At 39.1% G+C, this 21,049-nt stretch overlaps 1 protein-coding gene and 1 pseudogene across 2 annotated transcripts in view; both read left to right on the top strand.

Moving 5' to 3' along the window:
• Positions 1-2,153, top strand: part of LOC105531406 — a 58,306-nt pseudogene extending 56,153 nt beyond the window's left edge.
• The window catches only part of ELOVL4 (ELOVL fatty acid elongase 4), a 34,304-nt gene continuing 14,832 nt past the window's right edge, over positions 1,578-21,049 (top strand). The window contains exons 1-2 of one of the 2 annotated variants that reach the window (XM_011969328.1): positions 1,981-1,994; positions 2,250-2,361. In XM_011969328.1, coding sequence (XP_011824718.1) covers positions 2,262-2,361 — 100 coding nt within the window. In that variant the 5' untranslated portion in view covers positions 1,981-1,994; positions 2,250-2,261. Of the gene's footprint in view, positions 2,362-21,049 lie in introns of both variants that reach the window. The other variant, XM_011969327.1, reaches the window with a different exon arrangement.

The following is a 21,049-nucleotide window of genomic DNA, read 5'->3' as shown; positions in this document are numbered from 1 at the left end:
ACCACTTGTTCATGCCAGGCAATAGGGTTCCAGATTGGGTAAGTTTTATGTTCTGGTTCTTGCTATATGTTTAGACGGCTTATAAATGTAAATAAATAGTCTACTTTTACAGGTGGAGTGTGGACACCGGGATACCTGTGTCACCGCCATTCCCAGTTGAAGGTTAGCTCATCTATGATTTTCTTATACGTGACTGGCGCCCCCTAGTGAGTAGGGACTTAAGTTGACCTCCACTGCAGAAGAAAGACCAGGGAAAGCCGTTTTAACAATTTCTCCTTCTATTAAGTATTAATAATATGCTGCGGTTTTGCGTGTGTGAATGGAGGTATGGGTAGAAATATGTTCTCCGTAAACAATCCAGGATTCCACAGTATAGAAATAGTAATCAAATTTTTAAGTCAAGCTCGAACTAATCCGAACTTGGCTAGATCACCACCGTAAATGAATGGATATTTATCTACTCTCTAAACGAAGAGACTTGACTGGATTTCTTTTTTTTATAACTACTAGAATCTGTTACACATAATTTAGGATTGAGGCTTGAGAGATTGTCATTCCAATCCAGAAAACTTTAGTTTTGCAAATATATTTCACAAATTAATAAATTACGTTTTATTTGGTTAATTTCAAGAATAGGGCGTTTAAAGAAGTCTGTGTTTGCTTTAGTTCTGCAATAAAGTTCCTGCCACTCACAATAATCCTTATTATTCTCTGAAAGACATGTTATATTTTATCATCATAAATATTTATTAATTATTGTTTATAGCACTGGGTTAGGTGCTCATCAAACAACCAAACATAATTCTTACCATCTAGGATGCTTCCAATATAAAATACAGACAATATATAACCAGGTCAATTGGGAAATAGATCATTTCAGTATGATAAAAGATAGCATTCACATTAACAGTGTGAAAGAGCAGGAACAATAAGACACTTGACTCAGTGGTCTTTAAAATGTAGCATCCAAAATGAGCAAGTGGAGAAAAGGTTAAACAAGTAGGTGACACATTTAAATAACAAGTAGATGAAAAGGTTATTGGACTATTCTCAAAAATCTTGTTTTACGTGAGAAACCATCAAATTATGAATTGCAATTAGTGTATTTTCGTTACTTTTCAAGGGTAGGCTCTCCTATACCTTATCTAAACAATTTTTCAAAATAAACCACAATTACTTTGTTTTCCTCTCTACACTAACTTGCCCTTTGCCTCTTGAGCGATTATCTTTTTTAGATTCACCTCAATTTCTTTAGGTTCCAGCGGACTTCACCTGGCAGCCCCTCTCGGTTCTCCCTCTTCTCTGAACTGCTAATGGCCTAATTTGGCAATTATATTGCTTTGTTCATTCCATGTATAGCAAAAAAATCTACAGAACACATGCAAGCATTCATTCAATTATATGTTAATTTGTTTATGGGTCGACCCCAAAGTCTATTCTCCATCGCTGAAGCATGGAAGACAAATACCCTTCGCTTCTTCAGACGCATAACACGTGCACTTCTCTTGTCATGGTGACAGGCATGTGCTGGTGGAGGTCAAAGAAACAGGAACACAAGTGAAATCGAGGTGAGTGTCAGGTAAGGACCAAAGCACCACGCCTACCTCATCCTTGCCCACAGAACACCCATTCTTCCCGTGTCCTGTTTCCCAGGACGTATTCTGGGCGGATAAGAAGTCACCCGTGGGGAGGCGGTGAATGAACTCCTCCGCAGGGGCCCATGCCCGGGAGAGGGGCGGGGAAGGATGATGGGGCCACTCGTGCCGGGAGGGGGCAAGGAGGGGCCCAGGTGTCCCGCTCCCGCGCGACCGCGCGCGCCTGCGCAAGCCCGGCTCACGTCGCGCCCGTGAGCGCAGCATCCCTAAGCCCGCGAGTCCCAGCGCTGGGGAGGGAGGAGGGGCGGCCGGCCCCCCGCCCCCGCGCGCGGCCACGTGACGCCGGCGGAGGAGATTGGAGGGGCGGCGGCGCGAGGCGGCAGACTGGTGCAGCGCACTGTGCTGGCTGCTGGGCCTCCACCACCTCCTCTTCCTTCTCCCGGGAACCTTGACGACGCCTGCTGCTCGGCGCTGCTAGTAGACGCCGCTGCCGCCGCATCCCCGCCGCCGCGGCGCCTCGAGGAGGAGGAGAAGACGCAGCCGGGCCGCCGCCGTTAGAGGGGTTCCCTGGCCGCCGCTAGTCCCGTCGGCCGCCACCGCCTCCGGAGTCAGCCCTCTCTCGGGGTCTCCTCTTTCTTTTGCCGCCAGCGCCAGCTCATCGCCGCGATGGGGCTCCTGGACTCGGAGCCGGGTAGTGTCCTAAACGTAGTGTCCACGGCACTCAACGACACGGTGGAGTTCTACCGCTGGACCTGGTCCATCGCAGGTAAAGCCGCTGACTTCCCCATCCTCGCTCGGTCCCCCGCGGGGGTCACCGACCCCTGGTCTCGGAGCGCCCGGGCCGGGCCCCACAGGCCCCCGCGCCCTGTGGCTTTCAGATGCTGCGGATCAGCGGAGGGGCCGACGGGGGCATTGCGGTTGAACACTGGTTAATCTGATCCGAATGTTAAGGCCTCCCCTCCCCCGACGCTCGCAGATTTTTCCTCTGAGCTGCCTCCATCTCTCATCAGCTCTCGGATGCGGGAGCTGACATATCAGATGGAGCCTGTACAGCCAAGAGCTCCTCGCAGGAGCCGCCCCACCCTCTGCTCCCACATCTCCCGAGCTTGCTTCACAGTTCTTCCCCGTGCACAGGATTCCTTTTAACATTTAGTCCTATTTTGTGTGGAGAGCGGGCTGAGGAGGAAGGAGGGCTTCAGGGGCAGCTGAAGGTACAGGAGGCTTCTTCAGCCTCCTGGTTGCTTTGACACAACCCTGCTAATCTTTTCTTCTATCTAGCTCCTTCATCTATAGTATAATTTGGACTGAAAAGTAAAATAACATTGTTTGGCTCCTTGAACCTTGAAGAATTGTTAGTTTCCGAGGCATTTTCAACAGCAAATATGTTTGAAGTGATTGTCTGTAATGGCTTTGCGCACTGCAGTGCAGTCAGAGGGAGGGGGAGGCCAAAACACCGGGTAAGAAATCAGTCTTTAGGAATGGGGTCTCTACAGCAACACCTAGAGGTTGTCCCAGATGCCTACATATATACAGTTCTTAAATCAGCAAACTTTTCTTTAGCTGTTGCGGTTAATTTGGCAGGGCTGTCAATTGTTTGATTTATGCAGGTTTCCTAGCGCCCAATTGTGATATTGTATTTTTACATTTTACCGATTATTTCTTCATTTGCTTCGTTGCTTTTGATTTTAAAACATTGAAAAGTTTTTGAAATCTAAAATAAGGTTTAAAGGATTTCAGAAATGATTTTACGATGTTAATTTTTCTGATCCTTTTGCAGTATCACACTGCATCCTATCAGTGAAGGATATTAACGTTCCATCTTATGACTCTGCCTTCCCTACTTCGAAATGAAAATGTATTCCTGTAGTTTTTGTGTTTATTGTTAAATGAGACAGTGGTTTACAGCATAAGTGTAGTCCGATACATAGGGCTTATGTTGTGGGAAAAACGTTTGCTGGAATTATTTTTGTGTGAGACAAAATGATTATTTGACGTTAATACTGCATTCACTTCTTTAGAAAAGTATGTTCTTTTTCAGAAGATCTCAACTTTGACACTGGGAAATAAGCTATTTAATAAGCCATTACAGCTGAAAATGGTTAAAATGCAGTTTTCAATGGAGTGTTTCTCCAAGTTTTTTTTGTTTTTTTCTATGTGCTGTTACACTAATGTTACACTGTACCTGCAAAAACTGGTAAAGATGTGCCCTTCCCTTCATGTCTATGATTTCGGTTCTTTAAACATTGCATCAGGGCTTCCCATTACACAATTGTATAGAGCTGAACATCAGACAAGTTCTTTAGCAGGTAATTGCACTTCGCATACCTTGGAGTTAGACACTGTCGAGATCCTCCAGTCTCCATATAGCCAGAGCCACACCCAGGAGTTCTCAGTCCTGTCATTCCTATCCTATCTCGGAGCTTTCCCGTCTCTTGAGTCTCAGAAGGAAAAATCGAGGGCAAAGGTAGAATACACCTTTCTGTGATGGTGAATTCCTTCCTGATGATGTTTGTGTTAAAAAACAAACAAACAAACACACACACAAATGAAACAGGACATTTTGTGCAGTTGCCGCATGTGAAAGCTTGCTACTAGGTTTTGAAGGGCATATAGAATAATATAATATTGTGGGCCAAGCCTGAGAAGTGAGAGTAGCCCTAGAACACAAGTGACCTCTCACTAGCAGGCCCAAGGAAGGTGTTTGCTTGTGCTTTGACTATCCACTTACGAAACCTGAGACTGCTTCCTTGCTTTCTGTAATGAGCTACCTTATGTAGGCAGATGGTATTTCTTAACCAACAGAGAGGCTTAGTGGATATAGTCTGTTCTGCTGTACTGCTGTGTAAGGAGGAGTATTTTTGAGGTCCAGGCCGAGTAGACTTGAAGTCTGGTGTCCCATTTACGTTTACTCTCCATTCTGTGCAACTCGTGTTCCCTTTTTTTTTTTTTTTTTTTTTGCACTCACTGACTCTGCTCTGATTCCACCTCTCAGCATAATTTGATGAAAATCTGGGTGGGGGATATCAAAGTGGAAAAGTAGCTTATTAGATGAGGTTAAACAAAAGTTGGTGAGTCAGATGTTTGGAAAGAAGGGGAAACAAAAATGGGCGGGAGAGAAAGATGGTCTTGAGAAATAGTGATGAGTGTGGTGAAAGGATGCAAATTATTGAGGGAGAGCAAGAAATGAGGTAGGCTCCTTGTCCTTGGCTGCTCTCATTCCTAGTGCTGTAGTTACATGCTTCTTTCATTCTTTTATTAATTCATCAAGTGCCACTTTGTGCTATTATATCAAGTGGTGTTTTAAATATCCAAACACATCCAAAACAATGTCTGAAAACTGGGCTTTTCAAAGGCACATGTGTAGCAAATGCAAAATATGGTCCATAATATGTTAACAACAAAAATGTTACTTTTACTATAGTATTAACACTTTGTACATTGGAATTGAAACTTTGAAAGAACTGTACTTTTAGAAAAACAACAAAAATAATTTTTATTTCTCCATATTTATAGACATTTTGAATGAGGAAATTAGCGTTGGTTTATATTAAAGTATAGGCTGGTGTAGGACTTTATACCAGTTGTTAGTAGGTATTCCATGTCATCATGTTAGTTTTTTTCTTCTATTCTTTCACTTCATAAGTACATTTAAATTATTAGGATTGGAGTCCTAGGCTCAAAGTATATATGTAATAAAAGTTGTATATACATTTTTAAAACTGATGAATCTAAATATTCCCCAATCTATGAATACCCAACTTTTCGACATTATTCATTTATTCATGCTTTTAATAAATGTTTAATAGCTTTTTGCATGCCTGACATTTAGCCTATAAACACCCTGGAGAGTTAGTAGGATGCTTACAGTAAAGCCAGGTGTCTCCTGTGAGGCCATATATCTTTTGAACATTTGTTTCTAAATAGCTGTTGTTCACAGGGTATGAGTGCTGTTGGTTGGGGGTGGTAATGGTTGGCATTGGCCCTCTTTTCACAGATACAGTACCCCACATTTTGGTGAAAAAAATTGTCCACTTGGTAGTTGCAGTTAGAGCATAATTTGCTGGGTCCTTGAATTCACTTTGGAGGGGTCAGAAAGGAGAAGGGATGAGTGGTACAGGAAGAGGGAGGAGAGCTGTAAGATGACAAAATGTGGAAGCCAGGCTTTTGATACCATTCATTCTTTCTGTATTTACTTGCCATGTACAGGCACAGTTCTAGGCTCTGGGGAGGGAAGGAGGACACTTGGTCACTGCCCTCATGTAGCTTGCAAAGTCTAGGGGGTCACTGTCATTCCCCTTTCCTCGATATCGTGGTCTGGAAGCAGTGTGATCTGTCAGACTCAGGCCTAGCTAGGTCCTAGGGAAGATCAGAAAAGTCCTTCCCTGCTCTTCTCATCTCTCCTTCTCCTACCTGAGAGGAATATACAGGTTGTTTTTAGAATATTTTAGCTGCTTCACCACAGTTTACTTCCCTCTGCCCTTGAATGAGGAGTTGATGTGACTACTGTCAGAGTATTTGGAGAGGGAGACTAGGGCAAAAGGTGTCAAAGGCAAGGGGAACAGCTTGACTGAAAACCATGGAAACTGGGAAGGTGCTTAAGGGCCAGGCCAGTGGGTTATCCAGGTTTGATGAAGCTGGAGGCTAGTGGGAGGGGATGTTTAACTGAGCTTCAGTAAGCTGAAGTAAAAGCAGGTTTGTCTTAGGGATTGCTAGGCCCCAGAGGAGCATGTGTGTTAAATATTGCACAGTATGCTTACATTAATTTTATTATTTGTCACAGTTAATATTTAGTTTTTCATCTATGTTATTATCTAAAATAAATTTCTTTGTTTGGCTTAGCCTGGTAAGGCAGTTTTCTTTGAATGTTTCTTTGAGAAAAGACATTCTGATTCCAAGTTGTAGGCAGCTAATTAAAAAAAAAAAAAAATGAAACATCGCCAGCTCCTAACACAGGATCTCCCTTGGTCACTGTTTTCAGTGAGGTCCTAATTATCCTTTACTCATAAGCTCCCTGAAGCCTCTGGGAGGTCCATGCCAATTTATGGTTTTTTGTTTTGGTTTGGTTTTTATTGTCTTTTCCTTCACCCCAATCTGATTTTTGGTGGCTGACTGCTAGACTTTAATAGCTAATGCTCTTGTCCATTCCCCAATGATAGCATGCAGTAAAATATCCTATTGCAGGTGGAATTCCAGGAGGGTAAACAATGCAGATTCTAAAACTGGTGTCAGGACACAGTTTTAACTGTTTTAACTTAGATTCTTTGGCTTAGGAAGACAAAGTTTTAAGAATTATGCAGATAATTATATCAGTTGGCACTTTTGTAGTCTTAAGAGCCACAGAGCACTTGGTCATCCTTTAAAAATTCAATTTGTTTTCTTATTTTTCTCTCAAGTCCTGTGGATAATGTCACCTGTAAATGATTTAACATTATTAACATAAGTATATTTCATTTATTGAGCCACTTACTATTACGAATTAGGCATATATTAGCACACCGAAATGAGTAGTGTAACAGAGTCCATCTTTTTTCACTTTAGATGGCTTTTTTTCCTCTTCATTATAGGACATTTTGCCTATTAACAAAAGAAGGTGCTATTGTTTTATTTTCCATTAGAATATATTTTTAAAAATCATATGGGTTTGGATTTCAGAAAGGAGAGGGGAGGAAACACATGGCCTTTTAAAGCTAAGGTCCACGTTAACTTTCTAGCTTGATCCTTCAGTATTCCCCTTCCCAAAGACCTGCAGCTCTAGGCAACTGGGATAACTCACTGACCCTTGAGTAAAATGTATACATGTCCACCTTTATGTTTCTCATCCCACCATTCCCCTTGCCTTTACCCACCTTTTCCCTGTTTACTTCTCCAGATACCTTTTACCAGAACCCAGTACAGTAGTCCTCCTTTGCAAAGCCTTTCTTGTTCATGGTACCCTGGAGCAAGTTGTTGTCTCACAGGAGCTCATTGTCTTTAGCAATTACTCATGTGTTTCCTGTGCCATTCCTTCTATGACCCTAGTCTCAAACTGTGTACACTTTCATTGTTATTTACCACTTCACTCGTTTGTATTTTTCTCTCCAACACCAGAGATGATCACATATATTTGTTGATTTGATATGTATCAGGAGATGATGCTCTTAATCTAGCATAATTTTGAATCTTGGTATATTGTGGTTGCTAAACATAAATAAGGCTTTAGACCACACTGAATTATAGAAGGTTTTTGTTTTTGATTTTAATGGAGACGGGATTTCACCATGTTGCCCTGGCTGCTCTTAAACTCCTGGTGTCATGTAATCTGCCCACCTCAGCCCCTCAAAGTGCTGGGATTACAGGCACGAGCCACTGTGCCCCGGCCAGAGAGTTTTTTAAAAGAATGATATTTTTTATCAGTTGGTCATTAATTCAGTTGCTGTTAACTAAAGTTAATGAATAAATCAGGCCATTAAGTAGCACAAAACAGATAAGAAATGAAGATTTCAAGACATATAAAATCAGATATGATTGTTCTCTTCATTGTCTATGCAGAAGCATTGCCTTGTGTGGAAGTGAGGAGGGCGGTATGGTATAGTGAATGGGAAGAATTCTAGATTGGGATTTAGATGACCTAGGTTTTAGCCCTGCTGATTTGCTGTGAGAGTTTGGACAAGTTCCTTTGCCTTTCCAATTCTCAGCATTGTTCATCTGTAAATTAAGAGGGTTACATTAGGTAATCTGTAAGGTTCTACCTGACTCTAAAAGTCTAGATATAGATGTCACTTTCTTCATTCTTGGAATAGGTAAAGCAGTTTCAAATAAACATACATTTATCAGGGGTTCAGAAACCTCATTCTCTGTAATATATAAAATATTTTCCAGCAAAACTGTTATCAACACTGCCTGAATAGTACAAATAACAGATTCTTATTTAGTCCTTTTTACTTTTTAAAATTTGCTTTATAAGAAATAGCTAGAGGAATAGAGAAACAAAAGTATACAGATATTTAAGCATCTGTTTTGAAATAACATTGCTTTTGTTGCTATAACACTATACCTATTTAATTATCTAGACTCCTTGAATAACGAAGAGCCAACTATTTTATCAAAAACAGTAGCAATAATATTAAAGAATAAAATTATCTCAATTATATATTACATTTATTTTGTGATACTCAGCTTTTGAGGATGGCATATTATGTCATTTTAGGCAAGTTATTCATGACTCTTTGGGTCTCTTATTTCTACCTGTACCGTGAGAGGGTTGAACTACATAACCTTTAAGACTTACTTTATTGAATCCTTATAACATCTCCTAAAACAGCAGCCTAGGTATCAGTCTAAATTCAGTCTTCATGTTTTTCCAGTAGAAAATGTGAAATTTTAACATACATCATTACAAATGATTTTCTATTATAAACACTTTGTATATGAGCATTTTTTACTTAAGTTTGGTAGTATAGCTTAAGATTTTTGTGAAATTGATGAAAATATGTAGGTCTTACAGAAGAGAAAACAAAAGAAACTAAGTGATTTTGGTATCAGTATGTTCATTAACAAATCAAAATATAAATTTTTAAAATCTTTTTTCATATATTTTTCTTCACGAAATATTATATGTAAACAAATACCTTAGTATGATGTTTTATTTATGATTATATTGTATTAGAGTAAAATTTTTGGAATTTGAAAGACAATTGCATTAATCCATTGAGGGAATCAGTTACTCACTGTCAGGTATAATCACATAAAAGCATTTGTGATTTTGAACTGCAGAATTCCAAGGAGCAAACTTTTCTGTTTTCATTTTTATTCACTTATCAAACAAAAACTTGAGCACAGATGTGTGTTTTTAACTAATTTTATATATTTTTTCACACTCATGTACATAGCAGCATTATTCACAGTAGTTAAGAGTTGGAAACGACCCAGATGTCCATTGATGGATAAATGGATAAACACAACGTGGTATATACATACAATGGAATATTATTCAGCCTTAAAAAGGAAAGAAATTCTGACTTGTGCCACAACATAGTTGAACCTTGTATACTAAGTGAAATAGTCCAGTCACAAAAAGATAATTATGTATGTGGCATTATGGTTCCACTTGTATGGACCCTCTAAAGTAGTCAAATTCAGGCTGGGCCCACTGGCTCATGCCTATTATCCTAGCACTTTGGGAGGTGGAGGCTCAAGGATCACTTGAGCCCAGGAGTTCAAGACCAACATGGGCAACAAAAAAATATTAAAAATTAGCCAGGCTTGGTGCCATATGCCTCTAGTCTCAGCTATTGAGAAGGCTGAGGGAGGAGGATCACTTGAACCTGAGAGGTGAAGGCTTCAGTGAACCATAATTGTGCCACTGCACTCCAGCCTGGGTGACAGAGTAAGATCCTGGCCCAATAAATAAATAAACAAACAAATAAATAAATAAATAAAGTAGTCAAATTAATAGAAACAGAGAATAGAAAGATGTTTGCTAGGGCCTGGGGAGAAGGAGAACTGAAGACTTGTTTAATGGGTATAAAGTTTCAGTTTTTCAAGATAGAAAAGGTCCAGAGATTCACAACAATGTGGATATGCTTAATGCTACTGGACTGTACACTTAAAAATGATTAAGATGGTATATTTTATGTTATGTGCTTTTTTTTTTAACAACAATGCAAGAATTTCATATATTGTAAAATTAATACATTAGCACCTGTAGAAATGATCTCTTCAGTGCTCAATGGTAAAACAGTCAATTCTTCTTTATTTTTTCAGTTTAAAGTAAAATGACTTTATAAAGAGACTATATAGCTGTTGGCTTAAAAAAATCCAAGTGGCTAGAAAGTAGCAAATAACAAGAAAGAAAACTTCAGCTTTGTATTTTGCTTTATAGTCTTGCCAAGAACTTCACAATAACTCTGGGAGATAGGTCTTGAAGGCATTTTTCCATATATTTAGAAGTCCTTGAGATTTACAGAAGTTAAGTAACTTTTGTAGGTGGTCATTATAGTGCAAATGAGTGTGCACTGGTTTTGTCCCTAGCCAAGTGCCCTTGTCTTCCCATCACACTAGCCAAGCAAGAAAGAAATAACCAGGCCTGTAATCTATGTTTCTCTTTTATTTTACCTTTCTTTCTTTTTTTTTTTTTTTACTGTTATCTACAAAGTATCACTGTTAAGAATGCTAAATCTGAACGCAGTCATAATATAACTAGAGATCATCTAAAGAAAGACATCTAAATATTCAAAGGTGCTATAAAGGCTGGTGTATGAGATTAAACTACAAAGTGATATTTATTCATATACTACATACATACACAAATATGTGAATATATGTAGAATACAAAATGTGATATTTAGCCTGAGAAGATGGTTAACTTCCATATGATGGCGTAGGATTGTTTAAAAAAAGCCTATTCAAAGTGAATTATGAAAGTATTTGCGAAATTGCGTAATACAAGAGCTAGAAACTTGTTAGTGAAAGAATAATGAAATTCATTCAGCACTAACAGTATTTTACCCAGTGACTATTCAACTTATAGAACTGTTAGAGTCAAGGGAAGATTTTGGCTAAAGTTCCCATTAACTCACACACTCTAATGGTATCTTCCATCTTTTTTGCTAAAGGGAAGCACCATTTCAGTTTTCTTAAAGCTTTGAATTCATTGGCAGCACTGAGTGGATGGTTGAACTTGGAACTCCCAGGTTAAGTTTTATGACTGCTTTTTCTGAGAAGCCTAGCAAAATTTGGAAACAGGGAGAGAAGGAAACTACTTGTATTCTGATCTTGGCTTCCAGGAAATGAGGCAGCATTCTTCAGCTCTCTCTCTTGAGATATATTTTCCCCCTTGAAATTGTCTCCTTTTCCCCTATGAATTGGCTTTTATGAATAGGCCATTTTCTGAAGTCATGAATTTAGACATCATCTGCACTTGGGTGTGGTGGCTCACGCCTGTAATCCTAGCACTTTGGGAGGCCGAGGCGGGTGAATCATTTGAGGTCAGGAGTTTGAAACCAGATATCATCTGCACATGATGAAACTCACAACCATTGAGCATTTAGTATAGGACCATTTTAAGATGCTGTAGTACTGCATTTTATATACCTTATATTTAATCTTTAGATCATCTCTATAAGTTAGATATTATTTAACCATCTGTAGATGAAGAAATAGACTCAAAGCTACATAGCTAGAAAGTAACAGAACTGGAATAGGATCAAGATCTTTCTCCTTCCCAACAGTGACCTTTTTATAATGCAGCATAATCTACTTACTTATTCAATAAATACCATTTTATTGCCCAGTAATAATAGTGAACATTTATTGGATGCTTACTAAGTGTCAGGCACTGTGTCCAGTGCTTTATATGTATTACCACATTTAGTCCTCATATTCCTTTGGGCTAGGTACTGTTATTATCCCCATTTTCCAGGTGAGTAAACTGACTTTCCCTGAACCTGATTCATCTAATACTAACCCTGTCAGATTAAATCCCAGTGTAACCAGCCTTCAGCTTGAAATCACACATTGATTCTCTCATCTGTGTTACTGTCTTTTCTTCTTTACAGCTTCTGAATCTGTTCTTATTTTTTGCTTGCTCTAGGAAATTTTGTAATTTCTCTCACTTTCTACCATTATTATGATCTCTATTCAGGCAAACTTGCAAGGAAAATTCTTTTTTCCTCTGCTTTTTGACTCTGTCCTGCATTCTTTCAGGCTCTTGGGTAACTGTTACAGAACTGAGTTAGAGGAAACATCTTGTTTTAACCCTGTGCTGAATGACTCTCAGGGCATCTGCTCCTTCATACCTTGAGACATTGCAGCTTTCCCCTCTTTTGCTGGTGAAGGTCTCTGTTCCCTCCTGTCTGCCCATCACATTCTGACTTCTTTGCCACTTTTTAGCCCAGCCTCTGCCTTGTCTACCCCTGCATTCTGCAAAAGCTACCCTTTCCTCCCATTCATCCAGGTGCTCTTCCAAACTCAAACCTTCCATCCTCTTTTTTTGAGTACATAGGGGTTATAACAGAAATTTTCCCTGCTAATCATGCTGACTAAACAGGAAACTGATCATACTATTCTTCACCCGCCACCTTCAGAATCTGTTTATTTCTAGAGTGTATCTCAGAGTGTTCATTACCTGCCTCATTTGTCCAGTTGTATTTAAAAGGCCCTTCTCTTCTAGTTCTGCCTTTTTCACCTCAATTACAGACATGGCTTGAGGAATCTATTAAGCGTCACATTTTAGATTTGAGCCGAGGAGAGGCCTTTAAGGTATATATCGTTTACTCCCTTTGTTAGAGATAAGCTCTTTCCCAGACTCTTCTTGATAGCTGTCATCTACAGTTTTCATTGAAAATTTCTTTTAACAAATGTTTTGAAGACTCTTACATACCTGGCATTGTTACAGAGATACAGCAAGGAATAAGGGCTGTAACATTGGCCCTCATGACATTTGTAAGAAATGGAGGAAGACATTGACTATTTCCTTAAGAAAAAGACTACAGTTACCCTTTGGGGTACTTGCAGTGTACAGTGTGACATACTAATAGGTAACCTTTGTGTGTAATCAGTAAAGGCAAATAGATTTTTAATAATATCACTTAGTATATTAGTAGTGATTAGTAGCCAGATGTTAAAAAAAAGGAGTTAATTTGCAACTGTTGGTTTTAACAAATTAAAGGATGGATAGTTTTAGGGAATAATATAGTACAGACTTCTTGGTGTCTTGAATATACTCCTGAAGCTGCTCAATATTTAGCGATTGTTAGACTTGTGTTCTTCTTTTGTTTGTGGTAGATTAAACAAATATAGATGGTTTTAGAAGATGAGGAAGTCACTGATTTATTCAGATAGAATCTAGGAAGAAATCAAGCCAACTTTATTTTGTGACTTAATTACTTGTTAAAGTAGACTCACATTTCTGAGTAGACCAGAGCAGTGCTCCTTAGACTTTAATGTGTTAAGTCACTGTGGAATCTTATTAAAATGCAGATTCTGATTTAGTAGTTCTGGGGTGAGGCCTGAGATTCTGCATTTCTTGTAAGGTTCCAGGTGATGCTTTTCTGCTGGTGCGTGGACTCTACTTTGAATAACAAGGGAATGGAGTATTCCTGATTTGTTTTGCAATCTACTGCTATGTACTGTTATGGAAAAAGAAGAATTTTTAAACGTGCTTAAGTTATTAATGTAAATATCAAATGATAGCATGTGTTTTATAGAAGATTTATTTATTTTTTATCCTTAAATATCAAATGATAGCATGTGTTTTATAGAAGATTTATTTATTTTTTATCCTAACAGGAATTTTGTATGTCTTCTAGAACCATATTATATTGATCAGTAACTGTTGCTCATTTTACCTGAATCAAAAGGGCCAATGATTTGGTTAATCTTATTATCACCTTCCTTTACATATGAGAAAATAGTGGCTCTGAGTTTCAGGTTCATAGTCATGGGGCTAGAAAATAAATGAGAGCTAGAATTCAGGTTTTTAATTCATGTCTTGTCCCTCTCCCTGTATCAAGCTGCCTCTGCTCCATGTGACTCCCCTTGCCATCATCTAAGATGATTTTCTGCTGTATTCTTGTATACCTTTTATTTAATTCTTCTAGGGGTTTGGATGTTCTAAACATTTTTTAAGTACTATTTTTTCTTTTGGGAGATTATAGTAAAACTTTACTAACTTAGATTCCTTGGGGAAGATAGTTTATTCTGACTGGTGGAGATCCTGAGTTGCAAAAAGCTTTAAAAGAAATTAGAAAAAAAAAATAGGTTTATTAGAGGTTTTTAAGGAAGTTGCTTTAATGAAAATACTGATAATTTGTTGTAAGTATTAATTATAGTTGTTTGTATTTTAAGTAGAAGTTACCTGAGTTAATTGAAAACTATTAGATTACAGGCATTTTATTATTTATTAAAATCTGGTTTATATTGTCATGAAAAAGAGTTTTTAAAAATTAGCCTTTCTAAATAATTTTAAAAATCAGAGTGAAAATTTTTATGTATTTTATCTCCTGAATAAATAAATACAGAATTACAAAATGTCTTCTCAGTCTGTCATAAAACGTTTTTTCTTCTCAGTGTAAACTCAGTTCTAAGTTTAATTATTCATGGTAATTTTTATTTAATTTGGTTTAACTCTTCTCTTTGAAGACAGAGGAGGATTTAGTGGTTGATCAGTGTCAATAATAATGAAATGCCAAAAATTATTGAACTCTTGACAGTGTGTCAGATACTGTCTACATATTGTTTTATTCCTCACAACAGCCCTACTATCATCTATAAGGCCAGGGGCACTAAGTAACTTCTTGGGTTTATTCAGCTGGTAAGTGAGGAGTCTAATGCTTGTAAGTCTGATTTGAGAGTCCATATTCAGAATATAGGTTGAGAAGAAAAATCCTGGAAGACATTGAGGGGCTTGACTTTTAAGGGGAGGGGCTCAGATTATCTCTGACATGAGACACACTGTGAAGATGTAAAGTTGAGAGAGAATAGGCTGCAGGAGAAGGGAATACGTGACGTCGTGATGTCCATGTGTGCTAGGAACCTTCACATACTTTGGTTCATTTAGTTATCACATATTAACCCTATGAAGTAACTATTTCCTCATTAAAAAAAGAAAAGGCAACAACAGTTGGTTCTCCAGCTATAGATTATGTTCCGCACCCTTTCCTTTTGGAAATTTCTTGGTCTCTGTGACATGGTTTTCTCTTCTCCTGCCTCTCTGGCTTATTTGCTGCCATTTCACCCACTCATCTTCAACTGTCCTTAGAGTCATTCCTTTTTCATGTTATTCTCTCACTCTACATGCTCCTTCCCTTGTGACCTCAAACTCTGGTGTGATTGTCATTGTCCAGTGACCCCTCTGTGTGTCCACAGCCCTGGCAGTTCCTCCGCAGCACCAGAGGCTACTGGATGCCTCCACCTAGCTGTCCCACAAGTAGCTCAGATGCTAGATGTTTAATGTTCCCCTGATCGGTTTCTGCCAGATCTGCTCCTCTTCCTTTACTCTGTTCTGGATCATGACTTCACTATCTGTGTTGCCGGATAGCACAGAAATCTGGGAGTAATCCTGGACTTTTCTTTGACTCTCCTCTCTCACATCCACAACAGTCGTGGAGTCTGTAGATTTCACCCATGAAACTTTCATACCTACCTATCCTGTTCATTGCCAGCACAGCTCCCTGACCCAGATTTCCATCATCTCTTGCATTCTAGTGGTCTCCAAGTCTGCCTGCCTGTCAGAATCACCTGGGGGAGGCTCAGATCATGGTGTCCAGTCCCACCTGCAGAGATTTTGATTCAGTAGGTCTGGGGTAGGACCTGGGAATCTATAATTTTAACAAGCACATGATTCTTACATGGGTAGTCTAGCAGTAGACAAGTGTTGAGAACCACTGATGCAGCTGATTTTCCTGCCTCTTGACATATCCCCTTCCCCTCAGTCCACACCCCACTGCCTCTACCATGATCTTTTAAAAGCCAAAACCAGCTGGGTGTGGTGGCTCATGACTGTAATCCCAGCACTTTGGGAGGCTGAGGTAGGTGGGTTGCTTGAGCTCAGGGGTTCAAGACCAGCCTGGGAAACGTGGCAAAACCTTGTCTTTACAGAAAACACAAAAATTAGCTGGATGTGGTGGCATGCACCTGTAGTCCCAGCTACTTGGGTGGCTAAGGCACCAGAATCGCTTAAGCCCTGGAGGTGGAGGCTGCAGTGAGCTGAGATAATGCCACTGCATTCTAGCCTGGGCAACAGAGCCAGACCCAGTCTCAAAACAAACAAACAAACAACAACAAAACAAATATTTCTTCATTATCTGCGTGATAAATTCCAGCATCCTCAGTGTAGTTTGTAAGACCACTTAGGGGATCATCACAGTCATTTCCTGCCCTCTTCCTTTGTATATATCCTCTCCATCAGGTCTGCTTAGTTTCCAAATTGTTTTATTTCTTGCTTCTGGGCTGTTTATACATTCAGTTCTCTCAGGGTATTCAGATATTCTCATTTGCATATCTCTTGTCATTGTGCTAAGGGAACTTTTATAGGTCTTTCTAATTCTGCCCCCTGCAAAAGGACTTTTCTCCCTGTCTGCTTGGCAAATTCCTCTTCTTTGAAAAAAAAGTTCAGATGTCTGTGTTTAAACCCTGCCTTCTCCCCTTTTCTGTCCTACCACTGTACATAAGACAGTCCTCTGACATTACACCTATCACACTGCATAGCAATTGAATTCTCGTATCTGTCTCTTCCTCTACTAGTTGAGCATCGAGAGGTCAGGGACCAAGTGATCTGGCCAAAATCACTTCGCTCCAAAGGAGTAGTGTCTGACTTCAGAGTCTGTTCTGTCTATTCCATCATACTATGTGATCTTAAGATAAAAATCAGATTAAGAATAAAAACTTATTGGTGGAAGGTATTCAAGGGAAACCCCATTTCAGGTAGACCCCTCATTTTTCTTTTCTTTTTTTTTTTTTGGAGAAGGAGTCTGTCTCTCTCTCTCTGTTACCCAGGCTGGAGTGCAGTGGCGTGATCGTAGCTCACTCCAACCTCCGCCTCCCGGGTTCAAGTGATTCTCCTGCCTCAGCCTCCCGAGTAGCTGGGATTACAGGTGCACGCCACTGTGCCCAGCCAATTTTTTTTTGTATTTTTAGTAGAGACAGGGCTTTACCATGTTGGCCAGGCTGGTCTTGAATTCCTGACCTCAAGTGATCCGCCTGCCTCGGCCTCCCAAAGTGCTGGGATTACAGGCATGAGCCACTGCACCCGGCCCCCTCAATTTTCATAAAGGAATAATATGCAAATAGTAAAATTGACTCCTTTTACTGAACAGTTTTTGAATTTTGACAAACATGCATAGTTATATAATTGTTATGTAGCCTTTTAGTAAAGATGAAATTGTATGATTGCTGACCACATTAAACAAATCAGTCCCATTTGGCATAAGCTTTAGAAATCAGTCTCAAAATATTTTCATTACAAACTATTTTTTAACGCTTTAAGGGTCTGCAAAGGTTAAAGTGTAAAATCATAGATTCCCAGGTCCTACCCCAGACCTACTGAATCAAAATCTCTGCGGGTAGGACTGGACACTATAATCTGAGCTCCCTCTGGTGATTCTGACAGGCAGGCAGACTTGGAGACCACTAGAATGCAAGAGATGATGGAAACCTGGGTCAGGGAGCTGTGCTGGGAATGAACAGGATAGGGAGATAGTAATTCTCATTTTTAAAATAAAGACTTTTGCTCCTGAGCTCAATTTGCTATAATATTTGGCTTTAGGTTTGCTTGAATTTCATTCAAAACTAGGATGGGAAACCCATTACCAAAGGAGACAGCTCCTTCTATGTACAAAAGGGAAAGACCCACTGGCCAGAAATTTCCTGAATTGAGGTGAAATTTACTTTCCTGTAACTTACCTTGGTTCTAATTCCACTCTCTGAAAATGGAGATTAAATCTGATTTCTCATAAGTTCTCTTAGTATTTGCTGAGGCCTGTTTCTCTTTTCCAGGCTTTAGTCTTTAGTCTTTTTCCCTTATTCGGTATCATGGCTTTGAAGTATTCATGATCCAGGTCTGCCAGATGCAGCACCTAATGAAGGTACGACTTGGTTCCTTTGAGTAACTCTTGTCATTCTTTCTATTGAAGGAATTTTTGAAAGTCTCTCTTATTTTCTTTCCCTTGAAAGAACAGTCTTAAAATATAGCATTTGTACCTATAATTCAGAAAAAATCAATGGGAAATTTTCTCCCTTAAGATTTAAGTACATGGTGATTGAGTAGTGCCTACAACAGCTGCTAGGTTAAATGAGGCTCTTGCTTTACCTGCAGTGGCAAGTCTCTTGACCTCTCTGAATCTCATTTTTAAGATAAAGGGATCATTTCTAAATCTAAAATTTTATGATTCTTGTTTAGATAAAGGTTTACCTGACAACATGAAAGACTTAAAATTGTTAATAAACAGGCTCAAAATAAGAGCAAATTTACTAACACATGAAGGTACAAACATGTTAATAAGCATATTTATAGTATAAAATATGAAAGTAATTTGATAAAACAAGTTGACAAGAGTCCATTTATATTTGTATCATTTTTGTTTCCCCCTCCATCCCACCAAAACTTTCTAAAGAGAAACTCCCAAGAATACTACATAAAACGTATTTGGATCTTTGTACTATTTGGCGACAGGATGTGACTTCGGTGGTGGTAACAGAGGTAGGATTTTAGTAGATGTTATTCAGTCTTTTTTCCTAATAAATTCATGATGTGAAATCCCACTGATAACTGTGTAGGATTAGGATGTTGACAACATAATAGAAATATATCTCCTGTCACTCTAATATGTATAATCTACATTTGGATTCAGTACATAGCCCAAATGAATTAGAGGTTTTAATTTAGCTGTAAAATACTAATGTATATATTTAAACGTTTGAGTTAATGAAAATATGGATAATTTACTTTAATATATTTGAAGTTTACATAAAATACATGAAGCATTAGTATTCATGATTTTCCTTTACTGTTTTAGTCCCCCAACATTTTTTTGGTTCAAAACTTAAGTGGAACTGTTAGTAATGGTGAATTTTCCTATCTTTGTATGGTACTGTTGTGACACAGCCCTTTTTAGTGGAAAAGGAAACATATGAAAGAAATATAGAATATTTGCATCTCATCAGAAGCACTAAAGGAAATATTAATGCAAATACATGCAGAAAGACAAACATAACTTGTATAGTATTATAACATGTAAAGACATGGAGGAATTTCATCCAAATATTATCAAAAGTTTGGGAATTGTTATGCTGTGCGTTAGGGATTGACAGTTACTACAGCTTTCATGATCATCCTGGGAGGCTGAAATTTTGAAAGCTCTCTGACGCTTCCGAACTAGAAGGGCTAATTTGAAAAGGGTGTGGTGTAAAATGTGGCCTTTTATAGGCTGAAAACGGATTTGTTAAGTGGTTGTTGAATGAATGCATGCCTTACATTGTTGGGCAAAGAAGTGAGGGCATTGCTTTTTTCCCCTGGAGTAAGGAATGAAGTAAAAGGTCATTGAGCTTTATAGAGCACACATATTCACTAAATACTGGGTTGATGAGTTGTTGACTTGAGGGTAAAGTTACTAGGCCAACATAGAGGAGGATCTGGGAAAAGCTGTAGGAAGGGTTCTTGGACACTGAGAAAACCTTGAATGTCAACAAATATACTGTTGGATTTGGCAGAAAGGATAGAGAATAGAGGAATAATGTGAAAACATTATCTGCTGTTTATTTATTCATCAAATATATTTTTAGGTACCTTGATAGGCCTTGCAATACAAGAATGAAAGACCCAGCCCCTCTTTTCAGGGAGAAAGCAGTTTAAAAGAAGGTCACTGGACAGTGTAATGAGTGCTGTAATGGAATAGTAACATGTGCAGGTGCTCTGGCCATGCAAAATGCGTCCCGTGACCTGTTAAAATTTTCTTGATTCAGTTTTCCTCACCGTTAGTCTATTCTTCTTCCTAATAATTATTTTTAAAAGTAACAATTTTCAGAAGTTAAAAGAAACCTAAATGATCATCTAGTTTGTTACTGCTCAAAAGGGGATGGTCCATGGAGTAATGGCATAGCATCAGTTAGAGCTTCCTGGAAAATGCAGTCTTCTTAGAAATGGGCTGCATGGACCGAGCATGGTGGCTCACGACTGTAATCCTAACACTTTGGGAGGCCAAGATGGATGGATTGCTTGAGTTTAGGAGTTTGAGACCAGCCTCGGCAACATGGCAAAATCCTGTCTCTACAAAAAATACAAAAATTAGTAGGATGTGTTGGTGTGTGCCTGTAGTACCAGCTATTTGGGAGTCTGAGGTGGGAGGATGGCTTGAGCTCAGGAGGCTGAGCCTGCAGTGGACAGAGATCATGCTACTTTACTCCAGCCTAGGCAACAGAATGAGACTGTCTCAAAAAAGAAAAAAGAAAAGAAAAGAAATGGGCTGCATGTCAGACCCATTTTTACCATGGGTAAAAATGATTTTGAGACTGTCTCAAAATCTGCATTTTTACCATGCCCACCCACCCCGCAACCTGGTGATTCATTTTCTTATTGAAACTGGAGAAACACTAACCTAGTTTACCTACTTTCCATCCAGTTTTATAGATGGAGGAAATGAAGACAGACTGTGCACCTAAGGTCCTGTGCACAGTAGCACAGCCAGTGTTAGAACTCAGCCAGTCAGCTGGTCATGGTGGCTTCTTACTAGTGCCTGTTTCCTTCTCTCTTTTGGAAATTCTCTGTTGAATGAGAGCACAATACAGTGTACCACACTATATATAAAAAAGAATGAGCATTTTTATTTACTCTTAATTTGTGATACCAGCAACTCAGGAGGCTGAGGCAGGTGGATCACTTGAGCCCTGGAGGTGAAGGCTGCATTGAGCCATGTTTGCACCACTGCCCTCTAGCCTGACAATAGAATGAGATGCCATCTCTTAAAAATAAATAAATAAAT

This window comes from Mandrillus leucophaeus, unplaced genomic scaffold (assembly GCF_000951045.1).
Source record: "Mandrillus leucophaeus isolate KB7577 unplaced genomic scaffold, Mleu.le_1.0 Scaffold882, whole genome shotgun sequence".
In the NCBI taxonomy this organism is placed as follows: domain Eukaryota; kingdom Metazoa; phylum Chordata; class Mammalia; order Primates; family Cercopithecidae; genus Mandrillus; species Mandrillus leucophaeus.
The sequence above is the reverse complement of the archived record's forward strand: the minus strand, read 5'-3'. Positions and strand labels throughout refer to the sequence as shown.